The sequence below is a fragment of the Cebus imitator genome, unplaced genomic scaffold (assembly GCF_001604975.1).
Source record: "Cebus imitator isolate Cc_AM_T3 unplaced genomic scaffold, Cebus_imitator-1.0 Scaffold258, whole genome shotgun sequence".
Lineage (NCBI taxonomy): Eukaryota > Metazoa > Chordata > Mammalia > Primates > Cebidae > Cebus > Cebus imitator.
Genome location: NW_016107573.1, coordinates 2,042,135 through 2,053,946, shown reverse-complemented (window position 1 = coordinate 2,053,946; position 11,812 = coordinate 2,042,135). Strand labels below are relative to the sequence as shown.

The 11,812-nt window shown below is 53.1% G+C and overlaps 1 protein-coding gene across 2 annotated transcripts in view; it reads left to right on the top strand.

Annotated features, from left to right (window-relative positions):
* Positions 1-11,812, top strand: part of SLC35E4 (solute carrier family 35 member E4) — a 31,980-nt gene that overhangs the window by 3,454 nt on the left and 16,714 nt on the right. Inside the window, exon 2 of one of the 2 annotated variants that reach the window (XM_017499576.2) lies at positions 6,809-8,082. The exons of the other annotated variant lie outside the window; for it this stretch is intronic. Within the exon in view, the coding sequence (XP_017355065.1) occupies positions 6,809-7,242 (434 nt within the window). The 3' untranslated portion in view covers positions 7,243-8,082. Of the gene's footprint in view, positions 1-6,808; positions 8,083-11,812 lie in introns of those variants that run through there. 2 annotated transcript variants of the gene reach the window in all.

The following is an 11,812-nucleotide window of genomic DNA, read 5'->3' as shown; positions in this document are numbered from 1 at the left end:
GAGGCTGAGGCAGGAGAATTGCCTGAACCCAGGAGGCGGAGGTTGCGGTGAGCCGAGATCGCGCCATTGCACTCCAGCCTGGGTAACAAGAGCGAAACTCCGAAACTCCGAAACTCCGTCTCAAAAAAACAAAAAACAAACAAACAAAAAAATAGCTGGGTGTGGTGGCAGGTGCCTGTAATCCCAGCTACTCAGGAGGCTGAGGCAGGGAGAATTGCTTGAACCCAGGAGGCGGAGGTTGCAATGAGCCCGGGCAACAAGAGTGAAACCCTGTCTCAAACAAACAAAACAAAAATTAGCCGGACATGGTGGCATGCATCTGTAATCCCAGCTACTACTGAAGAGGCTGAGGCACAAGAATCTCTTGAACCTGGGAGGTGGAGGTTTCAGTGAGCTGAGGTCAAGCCACTGCACTCCAGCCTGGGTGACAGAGCAAGACTCAGTCTCAAGAAAAGAGTTCAGCCGGGCACAGTGGCTCATGCCTGTAATCCTAGCCCTTTGGGAGGCTGAGGTGGGAGGATCATGAGGTCAGGAGATCAAGACCTTCCTGGCCAACATGGTGAAACCCCATCTCTACTAAAAATAAAAAAATTAGTGGGTGTGGCAGTGCGTGCCTGTAATCCCAGCTACTTGGGAGGCTGAGACAGGAGAATCGCTTGAACCTGGGAGGCGGAGTATGCAGTGAGCCGAGATCGCGCCACTGCACTCCAGCCTGGTGACAGAGCTAGACTTTGTCTCAAAAAAAAAAAAAATTCATGATTTGCACAGGGTCACAGGGCCTCTAAGGACGTGAAGCCTGGTCTATGTGACTCCAGATGCTGGCTCTGATGAAAGAGGGTAGCAGGGCTCTGGGCAGTTTAGGGCCAAAGCTCCAGGCCCAGACCCACTAGATCATTCTGGCTGAGGGTGGAGGCTGCCTTCCCGCCTGTCCTACTGAGCAGCATCTGAGTGACAGCTTCTGCTCTGTCTCTGCCTCAGCCCCAGGAGACACAGGGGAGGCCAGGACACCCACTTAGGTTGGGGAGGCCTGAGATCCAGCCATACCTTTGCTCATATTTGCTGGGCAACCTTGGACAGATCAGGATCTTATCTGGGCCTCAGTTTCCTCATCTGTCAGTGGAGGAGCATTGGAGTTGATGGAATCCAAGGGGCCTCTTGCTGTCACTTCCTGCCCTGAGATCCTGTGACCTAGGCCTGGGAGAAGGAAGTGGGGACTCCAAGAGTGCTAGGCTGGGGTAGATGGCAGCCCACAGCCAGGGAAGATTGAAGTCAGAATTCAGCCCTGCCCTGGCATATTCAGAGCTGGGACACAGAGGCCCTGTCTCTAACCTCCCTGGTTCCAAGGCAGGGTCAAAACCCAGTTCTATTTTTGCCCTCAGGTTACATGAGAGCTGGAGGCTGAGCTCAGTGTGAGCCTGCACTGGGAAACCTGACCCTGTGGGGCCCTCCCATGCAGGCCACAGGGCTATGAAGGTCCTGACCTCAAGGCCCATGCTGCCCCTGCTGAGAAAGTCAGTGCTCCTCACCTAGGGACCCAGGCAGCCCCAGCCTGCAGGGGGCTATGGCCAGCCACGCCTCAGGCACTTGAGCATGGAGTGGCATGTGCCTGGTATCAGGCTGCATCTTCACTTCTGCCAGCTCCCTCCTTTCTTCCCTGACCCCTGGGCAGGTTGGGTCCTCGCTCTGGGTTGCTGCAGCACCCTCTGCTCCCCCCGTCATGGCTCCAAATGCCATGTGTGATCGCCACCTGGTTACCTGTCTGCTGCCTGCCAGGCAGATTTGGGGCAACTCTGTTCCTGGCACCTAGTCCCAGGGCCTGGCAGAGGGTACATACTTTGTAAATTATAAGTTTTAAAATTTATTATTATTATTATTATTATTATTTTTTGGAGACAGAGTCTTGCTCTGTCGCCCATGCTGGAGTGTAGTGGTGAGATCTCGGCTCACCACAACTTCTGCCTCCTGGGTTCAAGCAATGCTCCTGCCTCAGCCTCCTGAGTAGCTGGGACTATAGGCGCGTGCCACCACACCTGACTAATTTTTGGATTTTTAGTTAGAGACAAGGTTTTACCATGTTCATCAGGCTGGTCTCAAACTCCTGACTTGGTGATCCACCCGCCTCGGCCTCCCAAAGTGCTGGAATTACAGGTGTGAGCCACCGTGAGCGCCATTTATTATTATTTCTTTTTTGAGGCAGTCTCCCTGTCACCCAGGCTGGAATGCAGCAGTGCAATCTTGGCTCACTGCCATCTCTGCCTCCTGGGTTCAAGCAATTCTTGTGCCTCAGCCTCCTGAGTAGCTGGGACTACAGGCTCATGCCACCATGCCTGGCTAATTTTTAATTTTTATTTTTTATAGAAACAGGGGCTCACTATGTTGTCCAGGCTGGTCTCGAACCTCTGGCCTCAAGTGATCTTCCCTCTGGGCCTCCCAAAGTGCTGGAATTACAGGTATGAGCCAACATGCCCAGATGATGACTCTGACAGGCGAGCCGGTTTCATACACTGGTTTGGCTGCATGGCTCATGAGGGAGTTTAGGAGGCTGGAGACCCCACTCACAGAAATGGGAGCCCTGCAGAGAGAGAGAGGAACAGACTAGAGTGAGGGCCTGAAAGAGGTTATTTTGCTTGTTTGTCTTGCTCTGTCACCCAGGCTGGAGTGCAGTGGCTCACTGCAGCCTAGATTTCCAGTCTCAGGCAATCTTCCCACTTCAGCCTTCTGAGTAGCTGGGACTTTAGGCACACCTTCACGCCCAGCTAATTTTTGTATTTTTTGTAGACGTGGGGTTTCATCAGTGTTGCCCAGGCTGGTCTCCAACTCCTAGACTCAAGTGATTTGCCCACCTCAGCATCCCAAAGTGCTGGATTACAGGCATAAGCCACCACACCTCGCCTGAGATAGGTTTTGAACAAAAGGAGGTTTCTACTGTAAGAGGCTCCAGGAGAGGCACCAGGGCCAGATTCAGACTTGAGTGTACATGGCTGATGCCAGCTCCATTCCTAAGAGCAGAGTTTGTGGGAACAGAGGGCAAGTATCTAAAAAGAAAGCTGGGCATGGTGGCTCTCACCTGTAATCCCAGAACTTTGGGAGGCCAAGGCAGGCAGATCACTTGAGGTCAGGAGTTCAAGACCAGCCTGGTCAGCATGGTAAAATCCTGTCTCTACTAAAAATACAAAAAAATTAGCTGGGCATGCTGGTGCATGCCTGTAATCCCAGCTACTTGGGAGCCTAAGGCAGGAGAATCTCTTGAACCTGGGAGGTGGAGGTTGCAGTGAGCCGAGATCACACCATGGCACTCCAGCCTGGGCGACAGAGTGAGACTCCATCTTAAAAAAAGTATCCAGAAAGAGAAGAGCCTAGGCAGCTGTTGGCAGGGCCAGTGGCTTCCCTCTTACCTGGCCAGTTGTAGGCCCAGGGGGTCTGCACAAGGAGAGGGGTATGCCATCCTCCTACCCACAGAAAGACTGGGAAGTGGGGCACCAGCCTGCTGGGCTTGCTGTCAGCTGGACCCCCCTGCATCACAGAGCAGGCGGACTCAACCCGTCTTCTGAGCTCTCAGGTTGAAGCGGGAGATGCACTCAGATAGTTTGCAATGGCAAGAGAGAAGTTCTTGGATCAAGGTGGTCACAGGTGTTGGGGAGCAGCTGCTTCTTCCTGGGGAGCCCTGAGAAGGCCACCTAGGGGAAGAGGCATGCAGTGATGATGACAATATGTAACCATGACAGCAAACATTTGTTAGGGCCTCCCTAGGTGCCCATACCATGCCCAGCTCTTTATATTGATGGAGGAGGAAAGGATGATCTGGGAATGGGAAACAGGCCCTGCCAGGGCACAGGTGTCAGCCAGCAGGACCAGGGTGTGGGGATCATGCCAGCTGCCGGGCTGAGCCGTTACCACTGGGCATCAGGCCCTGTGTTCGGCACCTCACATGTAGGGGGATGTTGCCACACTACTCACAAGGAGACCAAGGCATGGAGAGAGGGAGAGAGGGTCACATAGCCCATGAAGGAGCAAAGGGGACAAGCCAATGGCAAGCAGACAGGGTTTAGAGAAGGGTCAGCTGTTGTCTGCATGTGGCAGAACCTTGGGCATGCTACAATAGAAGGAGAGGTGGCAATAAGGCAGGACAAACAGGCTGACATCTTGGGGCCCCCAGGTAGAAGCCAGTCACCTCTGACAGAGAATCGCTGCCCTTTCCCTGGGCTGCAGGGAGGGATATACAATGGGTGTGAGGAGATGGGTAGGAGGGTTAGGACCACCCTGCCTGGCTGCTTTGCAGAAGGTGAAATTTGCCAAAGGTGGAGTTCACCTGAAAACCCAAACACCTTCCTGTGATGGGATCTTTAATGTGCAAGCCACAGGCAGCTCATAACAGGGCTAACTTTGGAGCCTACGAGCAGGAGGCATTCCGATTATCTGTTCATTTCTAGAAACGCTTAAGCCAGAGGAACTGTTGCCTAGAGAACAAAGCTAAAACATCAGAATGAAATTGAGAGAGAAATAAAATTTCCTATTCTAAGCATAGCCTATGAGTAAGCATCGCTGGCTTTTTGGAAAGTGTGTGTCAGAAAATGCATAGAGGCTTGCAGAGCCCTGGGAGGGGACCTGTGTTGACTCCTCATCTCTCTCCACTAACTTGGCGAAGGCCCCATGCCATCAATGTCCTCATGCAAATAATGCCATTTTAGCCAGGTGCAATGGCTCATACCTGTAATCCCAGAACTTCGGGTGGCCAAGGTGAGCCGATTGCTTGAGTCTAGGAGTTTGAGACCAGCCTGGGTGAACCAGATGACAAAACCCCATCTCTACAAAAAAAAAAAAAAGAAACAAAAATTATCAGGGGTGATGGTGCATGCCTGTAGTCCCAGCTGCTTGGGAGGCTAAGGCAGGAGGACTGCTTGAGTTCGGAAGGCAGAGGTTGCAGTGAGCTGAGATCTCGCCACTGCAGTCCAGCCTGGGCAACAGAGCCAGACCCTGTCTCAATAATAATAATGTCATTTCACCTGGGCACTCCTTTGTGAATTGGCTGGTGGTGGCAGGTGTACACACAGGTACAGAGACACACACAGGCAAAGCAGCAAGATCCCCTCTTCCTTTGCAAAGTGAAAAGCTTTCCTCTTAGTCCTGGATTCATCTTGACAAGCCCCAGTATTAGCAGAAAAAAAAAATGCTAATTATTAGTTATAAACAGTGAGTGGGAGCCAAGATCCAACAATGACCTTTTGTTCTCTTGTCACTCCAGTGGTCATAAGTGAATGAAGCAATGAATGGGTCAGCCTTTTGATCCAAACAATTTATTATTTTCTTTTATAAACTCTTCTTTTTTTAATGCAAAGGCCCCCATGTAGCTAGTAAGTAGCAGAGCTGGGACCTTCTGCTGGCCTGCCCCTGTCACGGTGGCTGGAGCTGCAGTGTGGGAATAATAAGGACCGAGGCTGGGAAAGGTGGTTGGGGCCAGCTGATGCAGAGTCTTCAAAGCTAGGTTAAGAATCTAGGATCTTGGGCCAGGCCTGCTGGCTCATGCCTATAATCCCAGCACTTTGGGAGGCTGAGGCGGGCAGATCACCTGAGGCCAGCAGTTCGAGACCAGCTTGGCCAATGTGGCAAACCACGTCTCTATGAAAAATACAATAAATAGCCGGGTGTGGTGGCGCATGCCTGTGATCCCAGCTACTTAGGAGGCTGAGGCAGGAGAATCACTTGAACCTGCGAGGCAGAGGTTGCAGAGAGCCGAGATCATGCCACTGCAACCTGCGAGGCAGAGGTTGCAGAGAGCCGAGATCATGCCACTGCACTCCAGCCTGGGCAACACAGCAAGACTCTGTCTCAAAAAAAAAAAAAAAAAAGGAACCTAGGACCTTTTTGTTCAGGGCCAGGGCAGCCCCTGAATATTTATTTTTATTTTTTAGATACAGGGTCTTGCTCTGGTCACTGAGGCAGAGTGCAATAGCATCATCCTAGCTCACTGTAGCCTTCTGGCTCAAGTGATCCTCTTGCCTCAGCCTCTCAAAGTGCTGGCACAAGCCACTGCACCTGGCCGAGTTTTTCTTTTTCTTTTTTTTTTTTTTGAGACAGGGTCTTGCTCTGTTGCCCAGGCTGGGGTGCAGTGATGTGATCTTGGTTTACTGCAACCTCCACCTCTCCTGAGCTCAAGATCCTGCCTCAGCCTCCTGAGTAGCTGGAACTACAGGCACGTGCCATCACTCCCAGCTAATGTTTTTATTCTGTAGAGATGGGGTTTTACCATGTTGCCTGGGCTGGTCTCAAACTCCTGGGCTCAAGTGATTTGCCCTCCCAAAGTGCTGGGATTATAGGCCTTACTAATGGTTTTTGAGCCACTTAGCTTTCGTGGTTGTTGATCATTTAGATATCCCAAGCAGATCATTGTTTCAGCCCATGGGAGGTGGTTTGAAGTGGCTGATAACAGATTTATTTATTTTAGTTTAGTTTTTTATGTTTACTGAACATTTCCCATTTAAGGGCTTTATGTATGTCATCTTTTAAAATGTTTACAACATCCCCATGATTAGGTTTTATTATTACCCAACTCTCTGGGTGAGGAAACTCAGGTTTACAGAGGGTAAGTGCCTCTCGTGAGCCCAGGTCACAGCGAGTCAGGGGGTGGACGCAGTTCACAAACCCAGGTGGTCCGACTGCAACTCTTGACTGTCACATTTCAGATGAGGAGCCACTAGCCCTGCCTGAGGGGTCTGGGTAGGCTTCTTGGAGGACCAGCCAAGGGGGGCATACTGGGGTCGCTGGAGGGGGTTATATCCCTACGGGTGCTCATGCTGTTGTCCTGTTGCAGGCGCCCTGCTGCAGGAGGAGAGACTGGACGCGGTGACCCTGCTCTATGCCACCTCGCTGCCTAGCTTCTGCCTGCTGGCAGGTGCAGCCCTGGTGCTGGAGGCTGGCGTGGCCCTGCCGCCCACTGCTGGTGACTCTCGCCTCTGGGCCTGCATCCTGCTCAGCTGCCTCCTGTCTGTTCTCTACAACCTGGCCAGCTTCTCCCTGCTGGCCCTCACCTCCGCCCTCACAGTCCACGTCCTAGGCAACCTCACCGTGGTGGGCAACCTCGTCCTGTCCCGGCTCTTATTCGGCAGCCGCCTTAGTGCCCTCAGCTATGTGGGCATCGCACTCACTCTTTCAGGAATGTTCCTTTACCACAACTGTGAGTTTGTGGCCTCCTGGGCTGCTCGTCGGGGGCTGTGGCGGAGGGACCAGCCCAGCAAGGGTCTTTGAGACTTGGGGGATTCTCAGGAGCCACCTGGGACAGCCCTGGCCTGAATCCAACCCCAGCTGTGGCCGTAGAAAGAGTGGAGAACAGGGCTGGGTATGGTGGCTCATGGCCTGTAATCCCAGCGCTTCCAGAGCACTAGGTGGGTGGATCACCTGAGGCCAGGAGTTCGAGACCAGCCTGATCAACATGGCAAAACCTCATCTCTACTAAAAATACAAAAATTAGCTGGGTATGGTGGTGTGTGCCTATAGTCCCAGCTACATGGGAGGCTGAGGTGGGAGGATCACTTGAGCCCTGGAGATCAAGGCTGCACTCCAGCCTGGAAGACAGAGCAAGACCATTTGTCTCAAACAAATGAAAAAAAAAGGTGGAGAACAGGCAGTGACCTCTGCTATGGGTGATGGAAGGGAGGGGAGCCTTCTGGAATGGCTGCCTTGGAGGCTGAGATGGGGACTCCCAGGGAGACCTGCCTCCTATCCCTGCCTGCCTCACCCCTGCCACAGACTCTGCTCACCACTGGATGGTGGGTCCAAGCCTGGCACAGTCCTTGTGCTTGTCAGAGTCATTATTATGAGTAATATCAACTACGATGCCAAAAGTTGCTGGGCAAACTTTGAAGACCTCAATATATTATGATGATGATGATGATGATTCTTGGCAGTTACACAATCCTTCCTCCTGGGGGGGGGGCAGCGAGGAGGCCCAGCAGGGGGGCTTCTATCATGCTGGGCTCCTCTAGGGGGTTGGGGTAGTCTGTGCCAACTCCAGGCAGCTGCTGAGGCCGCACCCCTGGGCCCCCCAATTTTGGGTCATTATCTTCGAATACACTATTTTTGCTTGTATGCCCGTGTCATTTGTTGGGGGTATAGAGGGGACATGGGGAGACCCACACAAAAACTAGGACATCCTCCCTTGCCCATCGAGTTCTGTCTAGTCCCCACCCTGAACCCAACCCCATTCCCTCAAACCCCTCCACTGGCCAAGCCACCATTGCCCATCTTCTGGACAGTGGCAATGGCAATGGTCTTTCCCTTGCTCTGCCTAGGCCCCTCTACTCCATCTTACACACAGCCCCCTTCACCCAGAGGGATCTCACTAAAACATGCACATTCTGATGCTCCTCACTGCTCCTGGGACAAAGCCAGACCCTAAGGCCTTCAGGCCCTGGCACCTGCAGCCTCACCGAGCCCGTCTCCCTTCTGCTGGGCTCTGCCTTCCAACCTCACCGACTTCTTTCAGTTCCTCGTGATACCAGACCTGCTCACTGAAGCCTGTGCACATGCTGTTCCCTCTGTCCAGTCCCCAGTTCCTATACAACCTCCTCCCCTCTCACAGCTTAAACCTTTGCCTGAAGGAAAAAAAACCCAAACATGCAACTCTTTTTAAAAAGAGAACTCCAAACGCGTGAGCCCGGGAGTTGGAGGCTGCAGCGCACTGCGATCCCCAGCCTGGGTGACAGAGCAAGACCCTCTCTCTTTGAAAAAAAAAAAAAACACAAGAAGGAAGGGCTGATGAGGGTCTTGACAAGGGACCGTGCTCAGGAGGCTTGCAGAGGTGCAGGGGAGCGGGGCTCCCACATAGGGAGCCTAAGACAGGAGTCCCAACCCCCAGAGCTCCCTGACCCGCTGGCCAGCCTCAGCTTCGTTATTTACCTCTCTGACCCTTTCCTTGGCTCTTGTAACACTTAACTCTCCCCACCCAGCTTCCTCTCCTGGAGACCACCTGTTACAGATGATAAGGGCCCAGGCTGGAGTGAGGACACCTGGAACCTAATCCTGCTCTGCCCACCTGACTGGGAGCCTCCCCTCACTGGGCCTCAGCTTCCAGATCTGCAAAATGGAACTGATGATCCCTACAGAGAGGATTTGAATGAGGAGCGCCGGGCAGGGCCAGGAGTGAGGAAGGAGGTGATGGCGCCAGCTGGCTCTGCTTTTTTCATGGGGTAGTCACCCAACCTTTCTGGAAACCAGGTGCAAATGTCTCTCGTTTGTGTGAGGACTGGGAGCTAGACCAGGCTGGGGCTGAGGTCTAGGGATACTGAAGTTCAGGGAGGAATCATTCAGATTCAGTAACCAGAATTCGTCACATAGTGCCAGACAGTGCTAGGCAGGGCTGAGTGAAGGGCCAGCCCATGGCGGGGTGGGAGGTGGGCAGGGAAGGCCTGGGAGGACCGGCATGGGATTTCCTGGCCCCAGCCTCCACCCAGGCTGGCCTTATGGAAGGGGAAGTGGGCCAGGGCTGAGTCACCTGCCACCCACTCTCCCTGTGACTCAGAGATGCCGCTGGCCCAGCCCAGTCCCTGAGCAGCTTGGGTACCTCTGGCCTCCACTCTCAGGCTTTGCCAGGCAGGACAGAGGGATGGATGGCTGTGGTCAGAGCCTCCTTGGTGACTCGGAACCTTTTCCCATCCAATGGGCCCCCACTGGCATAGCAGGGACCTCCCTGCCCCACTGTCCTTCTAAGCCTTGTGGGATGCTTGGCTAATGAGTGAGCCTCACGTCAGATCAAAGCCTGCCCCTGATGGCTGTGGGGACAGGTAACTGGGTTTATGTATGACCTTGGAGCTGATTTGTCAACAGATTCGGGACCAGACATTGAGGTGATTCCTCCAAGGTCACAGCCAAAGCCATCCCTATCACCCCACCCAGCAGTGGACACAGAGAGCACTGGATTGGGAGTCAAAGAGCTTGGGTTTGGCGGGACGTGGTGGCTCACGCCTGTAATCCCAGAACTTTAGGAGGCCGAGGCAGGCGGATCACCTGAAGTCAGGAGTTTGAGACCAGCCTGGCCAACATGGCGAAACCCTGTCTCTACTACAAAACAAAAATTAGCCAGGTATGGTGGCATGTACCTGTAATTCCAGCTGCTCAGAAGGAGCAGCCTCCCAGGTTCAAAGAATCCTTTGAATTTAGGAGGCAGAGGTTTCAGTGAGCCGTGATCCTGCCATTGCACTCCAGCCTGGGGATAGATTGAGACTGTTTCTCAAGAACAAAACAAACAAAAGATCAGGTTTGAGTCCTGGCCCCTCCTACTTAGATGTGATGGTGTCCTTGGGAGGAAAGGACATCGAGATAACATAGTGGGGAGGGAGGGTCTCACTGAAAGCTCATTGTCCCTCCAGGCTCTGCCTCTCAATAGTTCTGTTGCCTCAGGCAAGTCTCTTCACCTGTTTGAGCCTCAATTCTCTGCATCCAGTCCCTGCTGGGAACCCTTCTTTTTAGGAAAACAGGTGTTACCTCCTTTAGGAAGCTCTGCTGCCCCACAAGACCCCACTCCATGCCAGGCTGAGTTTGAAGCTCCAGCCGAAGCTCACCCTACTTTCCAGGCAGGGCCCAGATCACATCCCACCATCAGGGCTGGATTCTTGTCTCTCTTCTCCACTGGAATGGTCTCCAGGAGGGCTCGCGCTGCTCTCTCCCGAGCACTGGCACAGCATATGGCATGGAATGGGCAGGAGAGAATATTAGTCAAAAACAGGGACAGCAGAGTATGATGGGTGCACCTGTAGTTGAAGCTACGCAGGAGGCTGAGGCAGGAGGATTGCTCAATCCTGGGAGTTTGAGGCTGCCATGAGCTATGATTGCACCACTGCACTTCAACCTGGGCAACAGAGCAAGACCCCATCTCTTAAAAAAAAAAAAAAAAAAGGCCAGGTGCAGTGGCTTATGCCTGTAATCCAGCACTTTGGGAGGCTGAGGCAGGTGGATTACTTGAGGTCAGGAGTTCAAGACCAGCCTGGCCAACATGGTGAAATCCTGTCTTTTTTACTAAAGATACAAAAATTAGCTGGGCATGGTGGTGGGCACCTATAATCCCAGCTACTTGCTTGAGCCCAGGAGGCAGAGGATTCTGCGAGCTGAGATCACGCCACTGCACTCCACCCTGGGTGACAGAATGAGACTCCGTCTCAAAAAAACAAAAACAAAAACAAAAAACCAGGGGCTCTGGAGTCAGACTTGTGCTCGAAGCCTGGCTTCAGCACCTCTGAGCTGTGTGACCTTGCACAAGGTCCTTCCCACCCGTGCCTCTGTGCATTGAGTGGGGGCTGCAGTGGAACCTAACCCCCCACCAGCTTCTGGAGCTATAATGGAAAAAGGCCTGGGAAGACCGCAGTCTTATCACAGATGCTTCCACTTCCTCCTCACAGCCTGCTAGGGCACAGTGAGAGTCCCCCAGGCATGCTCCCACCACCCCAGCAGGGCATCGTGGATGCTGAGTCTCCAGCTCCCTTGTCCTGCTTCGGGGAAACCCTGGGAAGCTGGGTCTGTGCTGGGCACCCTGCCATTGTGGACTTCTAAACAAAGGCCTGTCTCAGGCCCAGTTGCCTGGTGCCTCCTCTACCCTCCCCTAGTGGCTCTCAGATTGTCATTCCAGGGGCTCCTGGCAAACAAGGACTCTTCATGATCCTGGTTTGCCCCAGCCCCCCGGAAGGAGTAGCTCCTTCATGCTACTCTGCCCTCAAATTGGCTCAAGGATGTCAGGTCCTCCACCACTGCACTAAATAACTTTCTGGAAGTAGCACAAAATACTTCTCTGAGGGCCACTTAATGGAGGACCATGAGAGGTTTTGAG